This window comes from Falco punctatus (assembly GCF_963210335.1).
Source record: "Falco punctatus genome assembly, chromosome: Z".
In the NCBI taxonomy this organism is placed as follows: domain Eukaryota; kingdom Metazoa; phylum Chordata; class Aves; order Falconiformes; family Falconidae; genus Falco; species Falco punctatus.
In genome coordinates, this window is record NC_137586.1 from 1,959,836 (window position 1) to 1,986,325 (window position 26,490).

At 46.1% G+C, this 26,490-nt stretch overlaps 1 protein-coding gene across 2 annotated transcripts in view; it reads right to left on the reverse strand.

Moving 5' to 3' along the window:
• Positions 1-26,490, reverse strand: part of DCC (DCC netrin 1 receptor) — a 563,445-nt gene that overhangs the window by 148,489 nt on the left and 388,466 nt on the right. For both annotated transcript variants that reach the window (XM_080371917.1, XM_080371916.1), the window contains exons 9-11: positions 22,588-22,742; positions 6,080-6,228; positions 4,751-4,889 (exon numbers count right to left, since the gene is read on the reverse strand). In XM_080371917.1, the coding sequence (XP_080228043.1) occupies positions 4,751-4,889; positions 6,080-6,228; positions 22,588-22,742 (443 nt within the window). The remainder of the gene's footprint in view (positions 1-4,750; positions 4,890-6,079; positions 6,229-22,587; positions 22,743-26,490) is intronic.

The window sequence follows — 26,490 nt, forward strand, 5'->3', positions numbered from 1 at the left end:
TCCCACCACTGACCATCCCCCGTGGCCTTCTCTGGCCCCGCTCCAGCAGGTCCATGTCCTCCCTGTGCTGAGGACCCCCGAGCTGGACGCAGCGCTGCAGGGGGGTCTCACCAGAGCGGGGCAGAGCCCTCTCCCTTGACTGGCGGCCACGCTGCCCAGGATGCAGCCCAGGGCACGGGGGGCTTTCTGGGCTGCGAGCGCACATCGCTGGGTCAAATCCAGCTTCTCATCCACCAGCACCCCCAAGTCCTTCTCCACCTGGTGAAATTAGAACTTCTCTCAGTTTCTATCTGGTGACATTGAAAAAATAATATATTTTTAGTTGCCCATCAGCTGAAGCCATGTCCTTTTGTGGTTTTGCTGGCTGGCTGTTCTTCAGTTGTAGAGCAGAATGGTCCAGAACGAATGAGACAGCTGAGCAAGACCCCTGAGCACCTCGCTGCAGCGACCTGGGAGGCAACGACCCTAGGGGCAAGAGGGACAGGTCCCCACCTCAATAAATGCCAAAACAAGTACGCTGGGTCACCGAGCCTTGCACCAACTCCAGCCATCAAACCTTCCAAAGGACATTTTGATACCACCTGCACCTTTTCCCAGAAGGTTTCGGGGTTGACACACCAAAAATCTTTTGGGAAATTCCTGTGGAGTTCTTACAGAGAAGAGGAGGAGGAGGGAAACAGCCCAGAATTCTTCCAAACAAATAAAGATGAACTGGACTGCTACCGACATCCGAAAAACTTCACACGCTGTCCCCTGTGCCCATCGGAACATCAGTCTTCAGTTAGTACTTCAAAAAAACCCCAACACATTCCTATTATAGCCATGGATAGAAATTATATTTAAATCGAGTATTTGGGAAGCACAAAGTCATATTGTCTGCCAATTGCTGGGATTAAATGTATTTGATAAATTCATGAGCATGATAGCTCAAACCATTTCTGAAACGGCACGCAGCTTGGCCAAAATGCTATCTGAGCTGTATTTTAAACTGAAAATTAAGCATTAAAGATACAGTATGTGTCTTGATCTGGTGCGTGCTGTCAGGGGTCCACAGCAGCTGGAGATGCCACACTAAAACCCTTTGATTGGGGTGCATTTCTCAGACTATAGATTACGTCTCAGAGTTTCATGGAAAATTTCTGCCCTGCAGGAACTAATAGCACAGGCTTTTTTTTTTTTTTCCTTTTTTTTTTTTTTTTTTTTCATGCAACTACATACCCTGTTGTACCCTATACAGCAAAGGATTGGCGTGGAAAAAATAACCTGTTCACGCACATGCACAGTCTGAAGAGAAAGGAAGACCTAAAAAGGCACCTGTCATTTTTACACAAAGGAAGCGAAGGCAGAGCGATCTTCAGGAGTTTTTCCTCCCATTTTTGATGTTTGCTTTTGCTCCCAACGAGCTTTCAGCAAAGCAGCACGGGAGTTGCTGCCCTTTGAGAGCATCCCAGCTCCTTGCCCAGGGGCTGCCCTCCGGGTTTGGCTCCCCATGTGACGATAAACCATCAGAAACCTCCACGGACTGAGATGCGAAAACAACACGAAGCAAAGACTGAAGGGAGCCGGTCAGGACAGGCAAGGTGCTCTTTGTCATGGCTCTGTCTGGTGGCAAAAGCCCCGGGCAGGAGCGGAGAACGGTGACCAGCTCCTGCCCCTCCGACAGCAGCAGTCTTGGAATGATGAGGCTGCTAAATCTAAATTGAAGCTGGAGGATGGGGTGCAATACAAAAGGCACAGCGGGGCAGCCTGGGGAGCTGCTCTCCTCCCTGGGGATGCTGAGGGATGCAGGACTAAAACCTGCCCAAACCCCAGATGTGGTGTATATGGGCAACTAAAGGCTTTCTCCTTCCTTTATCTCTCACCTAATAAAGCAGGACAGATTAAATGTCTTTGTCCCTCCTCCACGCTGGCTGTTAGCTCACCCATGAAGGAGTGATTTCTTGCTGGTTTATTGCACATCCTTCTAGCAGAAGGGACCTTAACCCCGGGCAAGGTCTCTGCGTGGTCCCATAAAAGAAACTGCAGCAAGTTTTGGTGCCCTGCAGACTTGCTCTCTCCGCACCCTCCTCTCCTTCTCGGGACAGCCAGGACCACCACCACCTTGGCCAAAGCCTGGCTCTCTCACTGTGACCCTTTGATGCTCTTTTTTTGTCCAGGAGACCAAAGTGGTTTCAGGCAGAGCCAGAATTAACCAAGATGACAACAAGGTATCCTTAAAGGGATTTTCTTCTTTTACACCTGCTCCAAAAAGACCAGGCTGGGAGAGCTGCAGCCACCCGACTTCTTTGCACAGCAAACTTCTGCTTAAATAAAGAAGAAAAAATAAATACTGTCTTTTTCCAGGTTCCTGAAACAAGGGCACCTGTGCACACTCCTGTTTTCTGGAATAGTCTCATGCAAACCTTCTCGTTAGCAGTGATTTTCGTTCACAGAGAGGTGAAGTGTTTGAAACACTTGCAGAGGATAATTTTCAGGCTCATGAATAACAATCTCTCCCTTTCTCACTTATGGTGGTGACATTTAAAACCAAAGTGGAGTACAGGGCCGCAGTTCTACACTTCACAGTGTGAATTAAATCTACATACATTATGCAAAATATTCATTTTCGCTTGTTTTCCTTTTGTTTTTATAATTATAAGTGTGAAGTAATTTATTCTGCCAAGATCCCGCCTGTATTACAGGGGAAAAATTAATTTGCTGGGTAGACATAAGCAGCACTCGAAAAAAAATATTGCAGAGGTGTCAAACGTACAGTAACAGCGCCAACTGAGCTGTGGGTCTTGCTGATGGATCCCACTGAAGATACAGCCCCGAATAACACAGATTAAACAAGCAATGAGGTTCACCAGCTCCCTCGCTTGGGGTTCCCCACACCTCCCCCCCCCCCCCCCCCCAATTTCATTCTTCACGGGGTCTATTTACAGGCTCTCCTCCAGCACCCTGCAGCAATGAGCTTATTTCTTTTGGAATTAAACTTAGGGCAGGATGGCTCAGCCTTTTTAAAATGAAAGCACTGCTCCTCCTGACCCCACAGCCTCACTGCTCGGCTGAAGCCCCCCCCTTTCAGACCACGCTTCCTCCACCGGTGCTGGTGGGCAAGGAGATGTGGGGGACCTGCAGAGCTCAGGGTGATTCAGAGTGGCAGCTGGGAGTGGGCGGAGGTGACACAGGAGTATCCCTTGCCCAGGGGATGTCGCCAACCCACGCGTGACCCAGGGACACCTGCAAAAGTGTTCCGCAGTGATGAACCCCTAAACAAATACCAGAACTTCTCCAGGGAATGATACACCATCACTCCCCCCCCCGCCCTCCCCCCCGCTGCTTTTCTCCAGGACCTATACAGATCCTACTAATGCTGCCCAGAAATTGGTATTTTCACATGACCAGGTGCAGCATTCAGAAGCAACTGGGTCACCAGAGAGAAAATTGCCATTCCCACCCCCATACAACAACAACCTCAGCCCTTTTGTGTAGAACTGTCAACTTTGGAATAAAATTAGATAAACATAGGCATATATATATACACACACACACACATATATATATATCCCTATATAAATGAAGGGATAACTCTCAGTCATGGTCACCCAGGTTCTCCATTCAATTTTTTTTTTCCCTAGAATCAATCTGGAGCACGGAAAGGAACAGCATCAAAATTTTTATGTGATGGAGGTGCGGGCCATGTGCTGTTTCCAAATGTGCTCGTTAGCACAGGTTATCAGCCACACAAGTTTAACAAACCCAGCTGAGGCCCACGGCAACATAATCCTTGCCTATTCCCTGATTTTATACTCCCATGTAAAAGTAAGTGGTTTTTTTTTTTTTTTTCCTGGAAAGTGATCTATAATGATGTAAACCCTGGCCAGGGCCACCCAAACTCCCATACCTTGCTTTATCAGCATGAATGGAAAAAAGAAGTTGTCCAAATTTCTATCAGAAGGAAAATTAGCTGTTTATAAATCCCACTTTAAGAGTTTAGTCGCCACCTCTTACATCCCTTTAAACAAAACGTTGGGATGAAAAAAAACCCTCTGGCTGCGGGGCTCAGAAGGAGCTGGCACATCCCTGAAGCCTCTGGAGTCTGGCTCAGGGCTGGCTTCTGCCTGACGAACTCTCACCAACCCTGCTGAAATTTTTTTTCCTTCATTTTCACGGCTTTTACACTTTTGTAGCCCAAATGACTCCCACAAAGTTATTCTTGTTTTAACCAGGTGTGGGGCTCAGGCTCAGTGCCTCCAAGAAGAGTCAAGCGGGCTCAGATGCAAAGAAGTGCTTTCTGAATGCAAACTAAAATTCAGTTTCTCTCCCAAAGCCTGCAAGCCACGGGAGCATGGCACCAGCTCGGGGAAGGATGCTGGGGCAGCTGCTGTGACGAGTGGAGATTGACGCCCTGGCACCTTTGCTACGCCTGTGTTTAAAGCACAAGGAGAAATGCTCCTGCCATAAAGTTGTGCCTGTTGAAAAGCTGAAAGGCTACACCTGTGCCCAAGTTAAAGAGAAAATAGAGAAGACGACTTTTCCTCATCGCTAGACACAGGAATAACGAACCGAACCAATTATCCTTGGAGACGAACACAGCTCAGAGGGTACCGCTGCAGGCACGTAGCAAACCCCTCGTTTCAACCTTGCATGTTCAACAACCTCCTCGCTTCACTGCTCTTCTGAAATACGGTGACAGAAGGAAAAAAGCCTGATGATTGCCCCCCATAGACGCTACCTGCCCACCCTGGTCCCCTCTGTCCCTGCTCACCATCCGAAAGCGTGGTGACCGTCACATCCTCAGTGGAGATGCCAGGGCCATAGCGGTTGTAGGCGAGGAAGCGCAGGGTGTACTCGGTGAACTTCTTCAGCCCCTCCAGGCGGTAGGAGAGCCCGTCCACCTCCACGTTCTAAAACACAGAGGCGATAAAGCGAGGGGAAATGTGACCAGCCAGCGGCACGGCTGCACCAGGGGATGAGCGGATTAGAGGCGAGCTTTTCGCTCTTTGAGGAGGAGAGCTAAATCCTTATTTAAGTTGATAGAAAAGGCAATTTGTAACAGAGTGCCTTGTTACAGCTCGGTTCTTGGCACTCGGCCCCAGCCCTGCCCACGGTGTCAGGATGGAGGGGATTTCAGCGCCTAAGAGTAGTGATGGAGTTGCTTAGGGCACAGGAGCAAAGGTGGGTCTTTTTCTGGTTAAGCCAGTTGCTGCCACTCCACAGGTACGTGATGGGGAAAGAAGAAAATAAAGGCAATTAGCCAAAGGGGAACTTGGGAGAAAAGGAGGAAGCAAAATAAAGCCGGCACAGAAAAAACGGGGACAGCATAAAACATCCCACAAGACTAGTGAAGCACCTGCCCAATGCCTGTGGTTATCACGTGCTATTCGGTCAGAAAAAAAAGACAAAACATTTTCTTCCCTGCTCTGTGCTTAGGCAAAAACCTACTCAGGCGGTACCCTACCCGCAGAGCTCACCTCCGCCGCGACTACTACACTCCTATCAAATCCCGGTTAACAAACAGCCGGTGGGAAGCCCCTGAGCAGTTTGCAACCCGCAGAAAGCAAAGTTGTTTGTTTGCCACTCGAAAGCCCGTGCTCCTGGCAGAGTCAGGAATGCAATGAATTGCACAGTGTCAACACCTATTTTTACTATAAGCATCTGTCAGTCTGGAGAGAAAATGCATCATTTCTAGCCTGGATCCGTATTACTTTACTCTCCTACTTGAAAAAAGTTAAAAAAAGGCAACTAAAAATAGATAGTGTACAAAGATCCCGTGTACAAACAGCTGTTAATGTTTCTGCACAATGCAAAGGGGCAGCCTAAAAGGGCTTTCCATGCTCTTTGGCATCATTCTGGAATTTCAGCGTGAAGCTGAGGAATGGTTGCTATAGAGCAGGCTGCCTCTTCTACCCCCAGAACCCATTTTATACTGGTGGAAATCTATTTTACTCGAGCTGCTTCTTTTATCGCTGGCCTGTGCAACGTTTGCTACCTAACCTGGAGGATCCATCTGTAAAACCTCTCGCCCTGAGCCCTTACAGTGCTCTGAAGACCTGCAGATGCACCGGGTACCTCCTTTTCACCCGTCATCGCTCACCTGCTCTTTCCCAGTCGCCGTCTCCGTACAGAAGAGCCTGTAGCCTTGAATGGGGCCGTTTGCGTACGCCGGGGGATCCCAGGAGACGAGAATCGAGGTAGGTGAGGTAGACACAGCCCGCAGGTTTTCCACCGGCCCAGGAACTTGCACTGCACGGAGAGGAAAGGACGGTGTGAAAAGTCCATTCCCGCATCACCCACCACTGCATTCCGACCCAGCCAGGACACAGATCCCCACAGCTCCGGGGGGATGCCTATACCATACACCTCCGACTCCAGAACAAAACCACAACAGGGATGACCAACCCATGGAAAATACACGGCGGAAAGACTGTTGCAGATTTAGCACCATGAGTACATGATATACTGAAAAGGGTTGTTCCATCTAGGCTGCATGCCTGCACCTTTGGCTCAGAGGGTGGACTCCATCTCAAAATTGAATTTCTGGGGAACAGCACAAATACCCAATGCACGCAACTGACGTGTTTACATAACGGTAGCAGGAAATCGGAGACATGCCAATCCGCTCACCCCAGCTGGAGCAAAAGGCTGCCATTTGAAAAACCCACAGGCAAACACCAGAAAACCAGAAAACCACCAGAAAAACAAACAAACAAACAATCACACAGAAAAACACAGCGAACACACCACCCGACACAACCCAAGTTATCTCACAGCCCACAAACCGTGAGCCCAAAGCTGCTTTCCAGCGAGGCACCGCTTCGTTGTGCGTCTTTCTCTCCCAGCTCTGTGTATGCCAGCTTGACGCTATTAAATTATTAAATGGACTTGGTGCACTGCAGCAGGCTTTGGTTACTTTTAGCAAGCAATTAGTCTTCCAAATCCCTGTTAGCTTCTGCTTATTTTGCACGTGTACCTGTTTCTGCTATCTGTTTAGACTCCTCTGTGCATTGCTCCGTTTTAGCCACCCAAGGAACCACAGAGGACACCTGAGATGAAGCATTAAGGGCAGTCCTTGGCACACTCAAACGACCAAGGGAGCCCACAGAAGCCAGGCTCCAGGCTGGTAGCCCCTCAATTTAGCAGGGGCATGAGACTGCTCCAGCAAAGCCAACCTGGGAGCACGGAGTAAGGCGATGGGTTGGGGCAGGAGATGTCATACAGCTCTTCACGTACAGCCCCGGGGTCTGGGCTGATCTGGGAGCTGACCTGCTTTGGGCAGGGGCTGGACCAGAAACCTCTCATCACCTGCAAACCCCCTAACTTGCCCTTAAAAGTTACACCTCCCTGGTGTAAGCTCCAATATTCATTATGTAGTCGGTGATATTCATTCCGTAATATTCATTACGAAAACTGCAGGGCTGTAACAAACCCATCTTTGAAACCAAACAACAATACAAGTGTTAAAATATTCTATCCTTGAAACTCTTAGCTGGTTTGATTAGTTCTGAGAATACAGAGGTTTGCAATAGGTTTAGCCTGAAGTAGGGATCATTTGAAATGCAAAATTTAGATTGCCTTGACAGTGGATCATGCGGTGGGTGAAGCAGTACACAACTCCTCCTCAAATGGCAACACAAAACAATCCCTTATCATTGGTAAGGAAGCCGTAAGAAGTCACTTTTTGTTATCCAGGCTGTATCTTCAAGTGCTCTAATTTCACCCTGGAATGCACCTTATTACGCATCAACTACATCACCCTTTCAGATGTCAGCTGAAATCACTTCCTAAAACAAAAGAGCTAAAAAAGCTTAATAAACTCCAACGACTACCAGCAGTCTTTCCCCAGAAAATCTCCCTGCACGTCTCCACTGGACCTAAACCCAGTGACACCCATTGCTGGGATCTTATCTGTGCCTTCATCTTGAACTCGAGCAAAACTGGAGGGAAAAAAAAAATGAATAACTGCGGCAAAAACATAAAGGTCGAGCAGAAGGTTATTTCTGAAGATCTTCAACACCAAATCGTAGCTTTTTACTTTGAATAGGGAGTGTGCTGTGGCATAAAACAAACTCACAAGCTATTGTGCAACTGGCAGATAACAGAATTACAGCTCCTACAACAGGCTTTCCACAAAGTTACATCCCCATTACCAGCCGGTTTCACGCTAACAGCTCCCTTTTGTAAACCGGTACGTGCGTGGCAAGCAGCGATAGCTCAGGACCGCCTGACCCTGCGCTGCCCGGATCCGTCCCTCACCCGCATTTATATATTTTATGTATTTTTATTTCCTTGGCCCAGCTTTCCCATTCATTCCATTTCAGTTTTTCTGACAAGCATTCTAATGTGCTTAAAGCCTCCGTATTTTCAGCACACGCAAAGCATTTCATAATCTCTCCTGATCCCTTTTGTCAAATAATCATCTCGTGAAAATTGGCATTAAGTTTTAAATCTTTCCCTAAATTCTTCTTTTTCTAAATAGCAGAGAGGCCCTAGATCTGCTTTACATTCCATTAAAACAAGACATTAAATCATGTTTCTTCTGGAGTCAGCCTTTTACAACAAACAGCCTCCTTGCTCAAAGAAAAAAGGATAAAGGAACGAGGGCAGGCAGACGACTGATGCATTTTCTTTTACCATGGGCTCCACGTTAATGCTGCGATATATTCCGAGAATCACTGCTCCTCTGAGAACACCCTTCTGCTCCCACAAAGAGCTTGGTTCAGTGCCTCAGCCCGCTTCATCAACACAAGCCACTGCAACTGCTGGCACAGTTTGCTGCTGCCCTCACAGCTGCCAGGTCTGGGGCGATGTGGTGGCATGAGCCCTATTCAGCAGCAGCAAAAGCAATCAGGTCCAAAGTCGGAAATGCTCGAACGCTTTGATTTCTTCCTTCCTCTGCTGGTTTTAGAAGGATGCAGTCAGTGCCCTTCTGCTACTGCTGACGGGAGCTGTCAGGGTGGTGGATCTCCCAGCACCGGCTGGAGAGCTGCATCCAGGGTTGTGTGGGGACAACGCGCCTCGGGCCACCCCAAAAGTGGTACTTACCATGGGTGCCTGATATATACCTTGATTTTAGGTACATATTACTGTTTATAGATCCACATTAGGTATCTATTGGGTATATATCAATATTACTATAGATCTACATTAGGTATCTATTGGGTATACATTATTATTACTATAGATCTACATTAGGCATCTATTTGATATATATTAATATTACTATAGATCTACATTACGTATCTATTGGGTATATATTATTATTATAGATCAACATTAGGCATCTATTTGGTATATATTAATATTACTACAGATCTACATTAGTTATCTGTTGGGTATATACTATTATTACTATAGATCTACATTAGGTATCTATTTGGTATATATTATTATTACTATAGATCTACATTGTATCTATTTGGTATATATTAATATTACTATAGATCTACATTAGTTATCTATTGGGTATATATTATTATTACTATAGATCTATATTAGTCATCTATTTGGCATATATTATATATTACTATAGATCTATATTAGGTATTTATTGCGTATATATTACTGTAGATCTATATTAGGTATCTATTTGGTATATATTAATATTACTATAGATCTCTGTTAGATATCTATTGGGTATCTATTACTATTACTATAGATCTCTATTAGGTATCTACGATGTATATATTATTATTATTATAGATCTATATTAGGTATCTATTGGGTTTCTATTACTATTACTATAGATCTGTATTAGGTATCTATTGGGTATATATGATTATTATAGATCTATATTAGGTATATATTATTATTTTATATATATCTATGTATGATGTATTATTGCAGAGATAACTACCTGTGTTCCTAACATACTCACTGCAGAGCAGTACTGGCGTGTTTCTAACCCCAGCAAAGAGGGCTGTCCTCCACGTAGATGGTTACGTCTTGCTTTTCATCTTCCAGCAGTTCTCAAACCTTACGGACTACAGGCTATTTTGGGAGCTGAGCACCTGCCAGCGGTCCATACAAACCCAAAGAGGTCACATGCAGGTGGGAGTAGAGAAAGGGCCTCCAGAGAATGTCCGTAACTCATTCCCTCCCTCCATCTTACAAAGCAGGGCTGCACGTCCATGTCCTGACCCGGCTGCTGATGCACCACACACAAGGGGCAAGCCGGGAGCCCCTGGCAGGAGGAATGATGCTCAGATCTATCCTTCTGTAGTATGAGCTGAGTCGATGCAGCTTGACATTGGGGTCAGCAGACCACAGCTTCAAGTGGGCAACAGCTGCTGGGAAGACCCAGCCACTTGTAGGGTCTGAGGGCTTGAAGACCTCTAGTAACCCTGAAAAGCTGGATTTGTTGTAGGAGCATGAAGGGCAGGCAGCTCTGTGTGCCGGCGAAAGCATCTCCTTACTGAGAGACTCCGGTATTGACCACGCTCATTTTTAGTTGCATAAAACAAGAGCTCCATGTAGTCAACTGCTCCTCCAAACCTGCAGAAAAACAATTCCTACACTCACCAGCCCTCACTGCTCTTGCACAGAGAGTTCCTCTTTGCTAGCGTTCAGTTCAACTGCTGATAGTAAGAGCTAATAAGATACAAGCAAGATCCAAGTGCCTGAAATAGGAATGTAGGCGAAAATCGCTCAGAAACTGCCTAAACGTGCTAAATCTCTTCCTCAAACTTGACATTTTTCCATTTTTCTGAAGCTCTGCCTTCTGCACCTCAGGCCACCCTGCCTGTGCCAGTGGGAACCTGGCTCAATGCCGAAGCCCTGCTGGAAACCAGGGAGAGGAGCACCTCAACTCCCTGAGCACAGCTCTGGCACCCAGAGAGTTAAGTTACCCCAAGACTGCTGCTTTAAGGTCCATCTCAAGCCACTGACCTTCCCTCCGAGCTATTGACGGGCTCCAGCCTTGAGCTCTAAGGTGCAGCGATGCAGAAAGATGCACAGCAGCCTTTGGACAAGAAAGCAGAGTCCTCAAGACCACCTCAAGAATTCGAATGCCTGCATATGAGGTGAAAGGATCATGGTCCTGCTTGTTTTCTCTCTCCTCCTGGTCCCAGGGGTCTCGACGTTGGCTGTCCGTAGTCCAAACCAACCTCCAGCCTAACAGCCACGATGCTCCTGCACCCAGTGCGCCGTTCAAGGCGTTCACGCTCTGAATCCTTTCAGGTAGAACAGAGCATGAAACCTTTGCGTTCAACCTTCCCAGGAGAGAGCACGTTCCACCAAGCACGTACCACCATGCTTTTAGAAGGAACACAACCCCACTTAGTCCAACTCAACGTTTTTAAAGGCATACGCCTGTTAATTCTGAGCGAGGCTTCCCTGCTCTCCAGCTCCGTGTTGGGCTAGCCATCTCCATCATGAAAGCTGCTCCTTAAAAACATTTTTCTTAGTGATTCATTCTTCTCTATAATGAGAGGCGATGATTAAAATGTTCTTGTTATTACATTTCTCTTTCCGTTTAAGCAGCTGGTTCTGTGCTGATCTGCACTGAAAACATTTCAAACATAAAACATATATGAAGCCACTTGCAGTTATTGATAATAGAATGCATGCTTTGATTGCGCCTTTGATATTCCCCCTCCCCCCCTCCTTTCTCTGTAGTTAACAGCTCTAATGATATTTCATTAAAATATGGTTCCATCCTGCACAGAAAAATGCAACTTCAGAGAGCCTGCAGACAGTGTAATTATTAACACAGGGAAACCTGCTTCTCCGGGCTGGACACGCTCTGGAGATGTGACAGTTGTCTGGCAGGACTGCCCTGGACACCTCCAGTGCTATCCACAAAAGCCGGTGCTGGAACCAGCTTTTGGAAGTTGCTGTCATTTATATTTTCACCGAGTCTTCTGGTTTTCATTGCTTTGCCCTTTAACTCTTCACACGGTGCCCAGCTGTGCCCCAGAGATGGATGCGTGAGTCTAATATTCTTTGATTTGTTAAGGAATGTGGGACCAGGGATGGTACCCAGAAAGCGATGCGATGGAGGTGGCTCAGCTCCAAACTCTGCAGCGAAGGGAAAGTGCCTCATGGGAGCTGACTTTACCAGAGGAGGTCTGGGAATGCAGCTTTCTCCACCCTCCTGATGTAGAAGGACTGAGGCTCTGCGGGAGGACGGGGAGCTCAGGGCACCCGCACATCGCCAGACACCCTGAATGTGTCACAGTGCCACAATACAAACGCTAGAAAGTTTGGACCAAGAGGCAGGTGGGAGTATGGTGGTATCTTCTGGTAACCAGCGATGGGATGTGTGGGAATGGCTCAAAGCTGCACCAGGGCAAGTTCAGACTGGATTGAGGAAGCATCTCTTTACCGAAAGGGTGGTCAAATCCTAGAACAAGCTTCCTGGAGAGGTGCTCAACACCCAGAGCTTGTCAGTGATCAAGAAGTCTTTGGACAATGCCCCTCAGAACATGCTTTAATTTTTGGTCAGCCCTGAAGCAGTCAGGCAGTTGGGCCAGATGATTGTTGGAGGTCCCTTCCAACTGAAATAGTCTATTTTAATTACGGCCAAATAAATCCTTGGCCAGAAATGGGTAAAACAGTGGCCAGCAGAAGCATCTCAACACCTGCATGGGCACTTCATTAATAACGAAACTTCATAAAAGTTACAAATATAAAATATATATGTGAATATAATATGTTTATATACATGATATCAGATAATAAAGTACCTTCAGCACCCAGCATTTTCACTCCTCTGCTTATTTTGCCTGACTTCCAAACATTTCAGCATGGATCCACAGTGCACTGTTCTCAGAACTGAGCTGTTTGTAACCAACCTGTTAGCCCTGCTACTAAACCCTGAAAGAGAACCACATTTTAATTGGTTTCCTACTATTATTTTTACCCAGTAGTGAGGGGCTATATTTGCGGCAGGAAAGCCACAAGACTGCGGATGGAGGAAGAGGTAGTCTACTGTAATGGTTTGTACTGGGGAGAAAATCTCTCTGCGCATCCAAATGTATTAGGATTTCACTGGTGTCGATAAGCAATCTGAAAGCAAATAAGGGATGCAAACATCAACACTAAAAGAACATCACCAGCGTAGAAAGAGGGAATAGGCTGCAGTCAATGAGATGAATTCATTTCGAAAACAAGCTTTTGTTACAAAACCCATCTGCTTCTGGGTGCCTATGCATGTCCTGCATTTGTTTGCAGATGAAAAATGGAAGGAAAACCTTACTGAATGGCAGGGCATTTACAACGGCTGGAGGCTCCACTATGCACTTAGGCGAAATGATAGCATCCGCAGAACTAAAAAGCAACTCTTAGTGACTTCAATAGGGACAGGAATTCAACCTTTCATTTTGAGAAAGAGTGCACAGAAAGATAGGTTACAGCAATCCCGGCTCTGGCTCAGACTTCCAGAGGGAGCTTGGATAAATAATTTAATGCTTTTATGCTTCAATTTCCTTCCCATAAAATGGCATAATAATATATCTCCTACCCATTCTTTATCTTACCTGCTTCTGTTGCAAGATTTCTGGGATAGGAAGAAAGGTCCAAATAAAACAAGGATGAATGCACATCAAACGAAACTGAGACAGAATTTCAATTCCTACATGCAAAGCTATCTTAGAAAAATGGCAGCCCATTTTAGAGAACATCCTCCCTTCGACCCTCTCCCAGTGCTGTGCTGGTGCTCCCACACAGGACCAGAGCGGCTACAGCTGAGCACCTCGTACCCTGCTAACCCTGCTAAGGCAGGACTGGTGATGGCAGCAACCAGGACCCTGATGGGAGTTGAGCAGGATGCTTAAGCAAACACCTCTGTGACAAAGCGATGGGCTTGGACATCCCACAGAGACAACCAATCCAGAAAGGGCCAATGGACCTACCTGAATTGTTGGCACTTGCCAAGTTTAGCAGGCTGCAGTGCATCCCTTGCTCAGCTGCAGAGGTTCGAGAGTCCGTCTTCTCTCTCAGGTCTAGTCCCTCCATTACTTTATGTGGATTCCATTACTTACTGGAAATCACCACACAAATTTCATGTGGATTCCATTACTTACTGGAAATCACAGCACAAACGGCATTGATTGTAATTTAGGTCTCTAGACATGGCTGCCCTACAGATCAAACCCGTCTCCCTATAGGTATAGCTTTGTTTCTGACTCAAAAGTTTCAGACGAGCTTTGTACTGCTGCTCCGTAAAATTGGGTGGCGTTGGCTCCGCTGGAAGCACTGAGCAGGTCTCTTCCCAGTGCCCAAACTGGGTTCGGTGAGGTTTATTTCAGTTCCAGTTCATTACCAGTGTCCTAATAGCCATTGTTTTAGGAAAGCTGTAGGGAGACAAACACATCCCACAGCTCAGTGGAGGTTTTTGGCTGAATCTCACCAGTGCTCTCGTCCAGAGGGACAGTGGGCAGTGCCAAAGCCAAGTGCCAGCCCTGGCTGGTGACACGCTGCCCAGCGTCACGCTGGTGTGAGTGGGAAGGATGGCCACGCTGCTCAAGCCCTGCAGCACCAAAACGCTCCCTTAGGGATTCAGGGATGAAGGAAACGGAACCCACCTATTCCATAGGCTAAGGTGACATCTTCATTGCTGGCCGCTGCCTCTCCGTGCCCACCCGTACCCCTGAACTGCCAAATTCTCTGCACACGGGGTACATCCTGCCTTGGCAAGGGGTGCCGAGGAAGGTCCACCGTGCCTCTGCACTATTGTTTGCATCAGGGCCCTATAAATATGGAGATTTCATGCATAGGATGCAATGCCTTGATTTGCATAGTTGATTAAGACACGCTTGTCTGTTCAGCGTTTTTCTTTTTGCAGAGACAAGTGGCTTTAATTTTCTGCTCCTTCTTGGTGAGTCAGGCAAAAGAAAGGATTTGACTTGGTGTGATGGTGCCTTTGCATCTCAGCAAACCTGGAGGAGAATTACAACACGCTTCTAGCCAGCAAAAAAGCTTGTTATTTACAAAAAGCAATGATTAGGTGAGAGGCACAGAATTCTACATACCAACCACCTCCATGAACCATGGAAAGGCCAAAGTGTGCAGCAGAGACAAGCCTCAGCAATGGAAAACCCCTCTTCTAACACTTGGACCATTTGGAGTATTTTCTTTGAAGCAGATTATTTCTGGTAAACACGGTCTTCGCAGTCATCAAAACATTTGGGGAAAAAAATAGTGACAATTTTTGCTTTGCAAGAAAATGAAGCAAAGTACTTCCATAATGCTGAAACATCCAGTAATGGCATTTTCAATCAGAAATATTTCTTTTCTAAATAATTTTTAAATTATTTGTGCTGCTTTTGGTGCAGCTTTTTGCAAGTGTTACGTACTGGATGACGGAATGAAATACATTGTTTCATTACAGCCAATTTAAAAAAAAAAAAAAAAAAAGGAAAGCAATCAAGAGTTGGTTTTGCTGTACTTCTGTACTTCAAAAAATACAAAAGCCTCCGGCATCAGAATTTCCTGTGAACCCCAAACTTTTGGTTCTTGCCCTGCTCTGGCTGTCATCAACCTGTATGTAAAGGGTCTGATGAAAACCACAGAATAGTTTTAAAGAAGAAGGAAGCAGAAGGGAAAACTTTTTAAATAATAATAATAAAATATTGTCACTGTTCTTTCACAAGTCAATTTTAAGTTTGTGAAAATAGGCGGACGCTACTGGGAGAGGATCTGTTAAAGAGTAAGAGGAAAGGGTGGCCAAGCCCTGGACCAGGCTGCCCAGGGGGGTGGTGGAGACCCCATCACTGGGGGGGGTTAAAAGATGCGTAGATGTGGCGCTTGGGGCCATGGGTTAGTGGTGGGCTTTGGCAGTGCTGGGTTAACTGTTAGACTCAGTGATCTGAAAGGTCTTTTCCAACCAAAATAATTCTGTGATTCAGAATGCATCCGTGATTCAGGGGATGCAAAAGCATTTGAATTCCATTTTAATGACAATATTTCCTATAAGAATGCAACTTTCTAATGAGACTGACACTTCTGACAGGAGGCAGAAGAACTGGTCAGAAAAGAAGAAAAAATAATCAACCAAACAAAACCCCCAAAAGAAAACATTTGGACTGCGCTACTTCAGTTAATTAAGATAAATGATGAACAGCAAGCAATGTGCGGTACTTTAAATTGAACCCAAGACAATTTGAAAATGAACAATTTTACTTTCTGGGGTTGATTTGCTTTTCACTTTAACTCCTAGTCTACCAAGGTGGTTACAAAGCCTCCCACTATCAAGAAGCCGGATCCGCCCTCCTAACCCACAGAAAGATGTTTTTTTATGGCATCTCCCAAGGGATCAGGATTCCAGCATGCCTTCCCCGTGTGCCCGTTTTGCAAAGGAAGGGTGGCGATGCCAGGAATGAAACACTTTGCTCGGTGTTTGTTTCGCACGAGCCAGCTGGAAACTCCAACTTCAGAGAGCTTCTGGAATTTGCATGATTGATCCGGAAGAATTAAATTTGTTTTCTCATCAGGTCCCCCGACAGCTTTTGGAGGACCAGAGCCAGGGCTGAAAGGGGCAGCAGGGCAAGGGAACGGGGCCACACCACTGCAGCGAGGCACAGGGTAGAAACGCACCCAGGGATGGGGACTATTTTGAAAAATGGAAAATTTTCAACTGAGTAAATATCTTGAAGAATCAGGTCACGGTGGCTTTCCCAAGCTAAGATACTTCAAAAGTCACTAAAATACTGGAAGAACTGGCCAGGTGCTCGCCTGGTCACTTTTTTTTGTCACTTAAACAGGAGGTGAGACTCAATCTAAGCTTCAAGAAAGACGTGCCGTATCTTTTCCTCTCATTTGCAACTTTTTTCCATAGTCTCTAGGAAGCAGTACACCATAAATTTTCATTGTTCTCTTATTTAATCCCTCCTCCCTGTAAACAGCCTTTACAAAAGCCTTAATCAGCCTCCCTGGTGACGCGTGGGGAACCACATACTCAGCAGGTAAGTGCAGATGGAGTCACTGAATATCTGGCTTATGGCACTGCATTCTGTTCCACAAGAGAAAGTAGGAATTCAATGGGAAACACAAAGAAAAAAGAAGAAAAAAAAAAAAAAAAAAAAGAAAGGAAAGAAAAAAAAAGCCACAGCACCAAAGTGAGCCAGAGTCTGAAGAATAAAACAGCATGAGTTGATCTTTAATCTCAATTATCAATGCTAACAGCCTCTATTAACCAGCTCTGACTACAGTTTATCCAAAAAGCAGAAGCTGGCCTGACCGCCCCCGTGGCACGCGGGGACCCAGCTCCAGTGCGGCAGAGGTGGCTGGGAAGCTGGCAACAGGAGCGGGCAGGTCACTAGCCCTGGGAAAACGGCTCTGATTCCCCACAAAATAAAACCATTTCTATTTGATTTGAAATTAAACCTGCTGTAAAAATGAAAACAGAGGAAACAAAAAACACAATTCATACCACGGAGGCATCCAGAGGATCTGAATTCCTATTTCCCAGGGCACAAGAGGGTACCAAGGATGCACAACTCTTCTCTCTCAAAAAAAAAAAAAAAAAAGACTAAAAAAAAAAAAGGCTAAAAAATCAAAAGCTCTGGAGGGGGAAGAACAAAAGAAGAAAAAAAAAACAAACAAAAACCAGATGGGAAGCCAACCGCAGGACTCTGAGACAGACAGAAAAACAAACACCACCACCTTTTCCTTGATATCTGCCCAACTTTTAGAGAGGAAGATACGTTTCATTAAAATTTAAAGCAATTGGAAACCTCCCCCCACCACCACCCCCCGCCAATGCTCCACATAAATTACTCATAAAATTAAAGAACCATGCAAGAATGGCATAAAGTTACCCCAGGGTGTATTTTACTGAGCCATTATGGAAGAATACACACAAATGAGGAGGATATTAATGACTCCACAGAACACATTTTTCAGTACTGCTTCGCCTTTTCGTCAAATGACAAGAAAAATTCACTTCTGAGGCACTACACCGGAGATGCTCGTGGTTCTGCCTGCCCCAGCTCTTCCACATATTGATAAATATCTGAAATAAATGCAGAAATACCCCCCACACCTTGCAAAAGGGCCACTGCCCAATATTGCGGGGATCTTTTTTGTACACACAGAATTTGGCAGGGTGAGAATGCAAACTGAGGCACTTTTTTTTTTTTTTTTTTTTGTGGCTTTAAAATAATATATGTAACGTTGTTGTGACGAGTGGAGAACAGGAGCACCATGTCCTCCGTCCATCACTGTGACAGCCACTGCAAGATGGGCTGCGGCAGAGAAGGCTCCTGATGGAGCCCATGACTCTCTCGTTAGACAGCACCAGCAGCAGGTCTGTTAAAAATTATTCATTTTGGTTACATCAGTTCATGATGGAAAGGGAAATCCCTGCCACTAGGGTTCTTGTTTAAGCAGCGCGGCTAGACCTGTAGCTGGGTGTGAGGAAGGAAGGAGGAAAAGTCATCGGCTCAATGAGCAGCCCAGGTTGGAAAGGACCTGGAAAGATCTTCTTTGGTCAACATTGCTTATTTCTGTTCTGGGAATGGAGAAACCAAAATGTTTCAACGACCTGCCTGCCCAAAGTCAGACAGCCTTGCCCCCAGCCCTCCCCACTTCTTAACACAAGCTCAGTCTTTTCTCCACCCAGACCCATGGCAATTTTGCACCGGAGAAAGGGGATTCTTATCTCCCTGTTCCCAAAAACCTGATCACACTCACTTTGGTGGGAGGTTTTTGAGATGACCTCCTGCAGGACCTGCCCAAACCCCATGGCAGAGCTTTCCTTTCAGCCAGACCCTGACTATCACAAGATCATTTAGCATCATTTATGGCGACAACATCAGTGACTGAAACCGGTACCCAGGAGAGGTGAGCAGGGAGCAAAGGTGGCACCGGTGCCCTCCGAAATCCTCAGCATCCACCAGTGGTGGGGGCCAGCCCTGCCTGGGGACCCTCACCAGCCCTGAGAGGTGACGATCTGGCGCCGTCTCTGCAGCCGTGTCTGAAAGGGATGCAGGGGCTGCTACAAGTCTTCGAAATACTCAATCACACCAGCACATGTTTATTCTGCAAACTTCATTTGTGTGGATCAACATATATGGAGCTGATCATTCCTTGAAAAAATTTTCATCTATATGGGCTTTAAAGACAGCCCTACCTTCCCTTGCTTTTTCATGTGAAATTTCATTGCATTAATTTTAATAGCCTTTTAATTTTATATGTGGTTTTGACATTTGTCTAAGAAACGTATGTTAAAAGAGGCTGCAGTTGAAATTTTGTCTATATCTTTGTAACATTCCCTGTGCAGTAACTTCAAACAATATTGTCTCCACTGAAAAACTTGTTGCAAAAAGACCCAACCCAAAACCACCCAACCTACCACCAAACCCCAAAACTTTTAACAGCTTCTGGTGCAATTGAACTTGAACGCAGTCCTGGTGGTAGTTTTTGTTTCTAGCTGTCTTAGCAAGAAAATTCAGGTGCATCCAGTCAGTGATTAAAAAAAAATAATGACAAAAGGACTTATTTCTGAGGTTAGATGCACCACTCTCTAACAGGAACTGAAAGTAATGACAGAAGCCTCTAGGCAAGGTGTGAACCTTGGTGACCAAAGTCACCCAAGTGTCCTGCGCAAGTAAGGTCACCCTCTAGCTGCTGCAAAATGCCCCACTTGCTAGATAAATCCATCCCAAATCCCTGCATTTCTGTCTCAGAATTCCCTTTTTCAGGACGGTGGGGTGGGGAGCACAGCTCTTCCCACCTGCTCCTCGCCTCGGGGGGTCCGGGATTTGCTCCGGGCAGCAGAGCACAGGAGGGGGCAGACATACGGGGAAACAGCTGGGCTTCTCTTAAGTAGATACAATAGTACCTCCCTACCTCAGGATACCGTAATTAATGATTCCTTACAAAGCCCTTAAAGATGCTTGGGTAGAAGTTGAGATGTTGGTGCACGCTACATTGATTTCACTGGAAGTGGGATGGTAAGAGGCGGCCTTGTAAGGCTGGAGTGATGCTGTCAAGTTTCTTTGGGGTACACCAACGTGCCTTCCTATTCATCTTCTCCTCCACCAACTAATACACACATCAGGGAGACACGGATTTATTAGGAAACTGGTTTTAATTCCAAAGGGCTGTGAAAAGCAGCGAGCCGGTCCCCCAGCAGGGAACTGCCTTCAAAGCTGGGACGGACAATTCCAATCCTTGCGAGGATAGATGCTTTTCTTTATTCTCTACTATCAAGCTGCTTTAACAGAATCTTGAGGAGCCCAAATAATACCTCACAAAGTCTCCACATGTGGTATGAAAAGATTAGACACGGCTTAAGCGGGCAGGGATTTAAATCTGGATTGATAATACTGTAGTGAAATTATATACCATAAAGGCAGAGAAAAAGAGGTTGCAGTTTAATAAAGGAAAAGAAGGGGAGGGGGTGGTAATCTGGGGACAAAACCCTTCATATCAAGCCAGCCCATATATTCTGGATGATTATTTCAAAAAGCTGGAACTTGTTCTGGTGATCTTTTAAACTGATTACAGAGCACATGGGTGCACTTGCAGAAACGGGTGCTGACGGACATGAATTTCAGATGTCCTTTTTCATCAGCTTTTTCTTCTTTAACAATGCCAGGTTGCATAATACTGCTGGTATTTTCAAATAACGTGGAAATTCAATTTATGAGCAGCCATGTAATTTATTGTACAAGAGTTTCAGCGTGTTCTAAAAGACAGCCGCGTAGAGGCTGACTGCCTCCCAGGACCTGAGCGAGTTGTTTCATAATGATAAGATAATTCGGTCAACATGAAAAAGCAAAAGGAAAAATGGAAAGCAATACTTTCTCCAGGCTCAAACTTGATGCTTTAGAGAAATCTTAACAAAATTAAATAGGAAAGATATTCTAAATGCCTACGCTGCGCCTTCAACAGAGCTGGGAACTCTGCGCCGTGGTAGCTTCAGAGGGTGACAGCAGAGGGTAGCGGTGCCTGCTTTTCACTGGGAAGGCATTTTCCCGATTGAAATGTTATTTTACTTCTGTAAATGTAGCTGTATATTGGTCGTATTACATATCTAAAATACAAACAGATGCAGCAACGTGTATATGCTCATGTGTGCGCATGCGTTTAAGCAGAGGTAAATTGCTAATAGATAAATGATACTGCTGAGTGGGTCCTTGGTGCCTTAATGTCAAAAGGCTCCGATTCCTAAACTGACTTTCAAGAATTATTTCCCAAAAAAGGGCTGAGATAGAACCTTGCTTATGTTTGCACATGGTAACCGCAAGTAAGTGGCAGAGCAACATCAGAGCAGGATTTGAAGACGTACCTAACATGCAACACCGTTGAGAAAAACAGAAAGCGACACCTCTCAGGTGACACTTTCACCAGCATCACAACTCTCGGGGGTTTGGGAAGTGACAACAGGGAGTGAAATTCATGTTTTGTGATAAACAAAGCTCTAGACAACAGTATCACAGAGTGATGTAAGTTGAAAGGTCCCTTTTCCACTTGTTCACAACACCTTCTGCCTGGTCAGGGGACATCGCACACGCTCTCGCTGGCCCTAATAGACACTTTGCCTGGGGCTCAGCTTAGCTGTTAAGGAACCAAACAGTTCAAAGGCCACCTGAAGCCACCTCCAGAGGCTCGCCTTATGCACAGGATTTGCTTCCAAGCTCTTCTTCTCCTCCACTACCCATGGAGAGCCATTCCCACTTCCTCTACCTGCTCCCAGCCACAAGTCACCTATGGCAATGAACAGAGAACACATTTCAGGGGGTTCACAGAACAAGGGGGTTTCAGACAAACACTGCCTTTTGGATAAAATCTCTCTACGTGGCAACACATGGCAATGTAAAACAGTTTGTGTGCAGCGGTACCCTCCTGCCTTACTGCATGGAGCGTAAAAGCAGCTCAGCATCCCACTCCCCCCGAGATGGTTCACCAAAGTGGTCCAGTGCCCATCGGTATCAGACCCAGCACCCATCTCGGTGCTAAGGACTAGATACCAACCCCATTTTAGCGGCCAGTTCCACTGAATTATTACCTTTGCCATGGAAGGGCTCAAACAATGTTTCAAACCTCTCCCTGTAACTGTCCTTCTTGGACCTTCCAAGCAAGAAAAGCTGCAGTAGGACAAACTCAACTGGAAAAAATGTCTCTTCTTTCTGGAGACCAGACACGTGTGCAAGTACTTACAATAAAATGAGCCGTAGAGAAAGAGAAAAGTGTCTGCTGAAAGGTTCCACCTGCTCCAGAGATTTACAAAACACACTTACTGCTAAGCATCAACTAACAGAAAACCTTGCTTTCAAACACCGATAATCCAAAACGTTTACTCCAGCGGAAAGATTTTGTGTTTTTCAGCGAGTTTATCGCGTTTCCTTGTAAAAACCCCAACTCCTTATGTACCGTAGCACAGCTTTTGAGATCACTTACACTGTCACATCGTAGAAGATGGGACGTGCGATCAAAGCCGTGACACAAACCAGCAATATGCTGCTGCTGAGCAGGTCGGTGCTCTGCCAGAAATCTTACAGACTGAGGAAAGGTGTTATTTACCATACATAAGGACCCGGCCGTATTTTCTAAAAGAAGCTATATAAAACCCTTGAAGCAGCGCACAAGGAGAGCTGCAGTTTGTCACTAGAGCTGTTGGTGCCACCCGTGCCCAGCCCCACTCCAGCGCACACTCACGCTCCGGCTGCGTGGCGACCTTGACGGGCTGCGAGCTCTCTCCTGGTCCCCACTCGTTGTATGCCACTACTCGGAAGGTGTAGGTCTCCTCTGGCTTCAGGTTGCCCACAGAAAGTTGCAGAGTCCCAGACTGAGATGTGTTGACTGCCCGTTCCCTAAAAAAATAAATTTTTTATTTTAAAATAAATCGCTCTAAAATGCATGTGGATCTTAAAGCATTATTGATTTATGCAGCTGGTAACCTGCTCTCAAACTGAAGTTTGAGGATTGTTTGTCTATAGGGCTTTTTTTTTTTATCATTTTTTTTATTTTAAAATTCCTAATTCAAGTAGTGGAGCCCGCTGGGAATGCTGCAAGCACTACAAAGACAACTTGTATTTAGGCACTTCATAAGTTATACAGTATATTGGTCCTTTGCCTTCCTTAATACAACAAAAAAAAAAAAGGAAAGAGATGGAAGGAAATGGCTATTCAATAAAGGAACATGCCTCTGATACAGAAAGGGAGATGCACGCGCAGCTTTTGGGATGCAGGAGAGAATCGGAAGGGTAAAAGTGAGAAACCTCGTTGGGTGAGATAAACCCAGTTTAAGAGGTGAAGCAAAAGCTGCGCACGCGAGCAAAGCAAACCCAGGAATTCACTGAGCACTTCCCACTGCAGGCAGGTTCAGCCCCCCCCCCCCTCCCCCTCAAGGAGAGCAGGGCTCCATCACACCTAACAAGGACTTGGGAAGACAAACATCATCACTCTAAATGTCCCCCCTTCCTCCTTCTTCCTCCAGCTTCATACGCATCCTGTGGGATGGAATATCCATCCCCTCCCAATTTCTTGCACCCCTCCAGCCTTCTTGCTTGCAGGGCCCCAGAAGCTGCAAAGTCCTTGACTCAGGAGAAACATCACCAAGCAGCAATTAAAAACCATCAGCGTGTTATCAGCCCTGTTCCCCCACCAAATCCAAACCACAGCACCACACCAGCTAAGAAGAAAATTAACCCTATCCTAGCCGAAACCAGGACACTGGGACATCATCCTCCCATCAGGGCAAGAGCCGGGTTAATTTTTCCTGGCACCACGAGCAGCCAGGGCTGAAGGGTGACCTGCACCCTGAAACTGGATTACCCAGCCTTGGGTCACGCAAAACTCTGCCAGAAAAATGATTGGTGAGAAAGATACGGACCTAAAGTCATTAACATGGGATTATCCGGGAAAAAAAACAATCCTTAAACAGTAAAGCAGGGTTTAAAATGGGCAAAATCACAGTCATTTCACAGACAATCTGCAAGCAGAAGTAGGTAAAATTGCTTTTGTAACTGATTTACTATGGGTGGTGTGCCTTGCTCTTCTCCTTTACTAGAAGCCCCCTGAAAAAAATAACAACAAAAAGGTAGATTTCATGCTGTAGGAAAAAAAAAAAAAAAACCAACCAAAAAAATCATTTAAGACTGAATCAACTAATTGTTAAACTTCACACAGCGCTGCAATAGCCATAGCAGCAATTCAGAGAATGGGGATTATTGGTCCTTTGGGGAACGTTTCCTTGAAATGAAATTTCTCAAACCAGAGGCCGGTCCTGTCCTCCAAGCATCGCGCTCCACCGTCGCTCCAGCCCTCTGAGGATTGACTGAACAAGGCTTGGGCGACCGTTCCCTGGGGTTAAACACTCGGATCGTCCCTTAGCGGAGCCAAGGGTAGTTTCACGCCTTTATTCCAGCAGAAAGGTTTCTCTTGCGGGGCTGCTGCTCCCTGGTGAGGATGCTGGCAGGCAGAGCCTTTGCCCTTCCCAAGTCTGCTAATTTTATTCTCTTGCCTCTTACCCCTGGTTTCTGTTTGCAAGCTGTCCAAGTGGGAACCCACTTGCACCGAGAGTGGCTCCAATGGATTTGTAACCGTCAGATTGCCGCTGAAGTCAGCGGGGCTGAACAGAACAGCTAGGATATGCTCTTAAACCCTTCAAGAAGAAGCAGGAACCCACAGCCCTAAGAGAGAAAACAAACTCTGCCCCGTGACTTCCCACCTGCAGGATGAGGGGACTGTCAGCCACTTCTCTCACTGCATATATCTTTTTTTGGTAACAGCAAAGAAGCAATGAGACCACCTTTCAACGCCACAAGAGCAGTAAAGAAGCAAGAGAACGAAAAGCTGACATAATAAAACTCCAGTCAGATCTCATATAACACTTCTCTGTGACGGGGGTACCTGTGGTGATACATATATGCAAGTCTGGAAAGGTGCAAAGGTTTGCAGCATTCTTTCAGGAAGTCTTTTCCCGTTATCTGGTAAGAAAGAAAAAAAAAAAAAAAAAAAAAGAAAAGAAAAGTACATGACTCTGGTGCCCTTGGCACTCGTGTCACTGGTGAGTGACTTCCCGAGAGGAATCAAATGCGCTTTTTAGACTAAAGGGACTGAACCAGCACAACTCTCTCATCTAGTGTAGTTTGGGATGCAGGTGTGAAGGACTATGGTGAGGAGCGAAATTCTGACACAGCCCCTTTGGTATCGGATGCTGAGTGCGCGGAGCAATGGTAAAACTCCAGCCCTGCCACAGAGGCACCGAGGAGACCCAGGGCTGCCGTTCCTCTTCTCAGACCTGCCTTTGCTGTGTCACCCTCCAGCCTCAGCCTTCTGTAAACGTCCAAGCAAGTCCTTGGATTTTACTCTAACGCACTCATCTGCAAACGTAATCTCAGCAGCTTCAGTGCTCATCTTCCACTGGATGTCAACAGTGGGACTAAAGCCCATCTCCCAGGACACTTCTCTGTATATAGATATATACATGTATATCTCTGTATATTTATATGTATAACCAGGAGCTGTATAACCACGCAGGTACACCAATGCTCTCAAGCTGATGAACACAACAAGCTCAACACCTGCATGGATGGGCCAGTCCATTCCTAGATAAATGCAAGCCCAGGTACAACTGATGGCTGCTCCCACTGGAAACAGCCAGGCGGGCTGGCAGCGGCTGGAGGTGCCTGCAGCCCACCCCATCTTATCCACACATCATTTCCAAAGCTAATTAGCTCAAATCCCAGCCCTGCGCTCTGGTAATTTCATGTTTTCCAGTTTGGAAGCAGAGTTGACCAGCAGAAGCTCTTGGCCTGTCCCCAGCCTGTGCTGAAAAATCACAGCGGGCAATCTCCCCGTCCTTGGCCACCCAGCGTGTCCCTTCCATGCACCTCAGGAGAGCACTGAGCACGTTAAACCTTTATCGGTTTTACTTCCTATAGCTTGGGTTTTCCAGCTATCAGATCCAGAGCCTCTTCCAGATGCAAACACCAGAAGCCCACAGGGCAGTGCAAGATATTGTTTGTAACTTCAAAAAAAAAAAAAGAAATGGATTGTATAAAAAAAATATTCCAGATTTTCTCAAGTAAAGAATGAATAAGAATCAAGCAAACACCCCAGGACTGAGACTAAGAGGAACAAAGCAAAAAAGGAAAGGGCTGAGGTTTCCCCCTGGGCAGGCTGAGATGCAAGAACAGCCAGCGCATCTCTTGATGAGTAGCCCCATCTCCCAACCTGTCACAGACATTTAGAGGAATAAGTGACCCAGGACAGAATTAGCTGGTTCTTCTCCTGGCACGGGACAGAAGTACCTGGTTACTCTCCTGGCACAAAGCTCCTGCTCACAGGTTTCTGGAATTTTGGCACCCAGACGATTGCAGACACCCAGATGGGTCCGTCGCCTTCAGACTGACAAACCTCCCCCCGCTCCAATGTTCCTGTGTATGCCAGGGCAGCGTAACGATGAGACGCAAGAAAATAAATTATCCCTTTTGTTTAAACGAGCTGCGTGCTGATGTCACCTGGCAGTGATGTCTTCTGCAACACCGCAAAGCCTCCAGCTAGTGAAAAGGAAAAAAACTCCTTATGACTACAGCAACCCCACGCTTGTCTTTG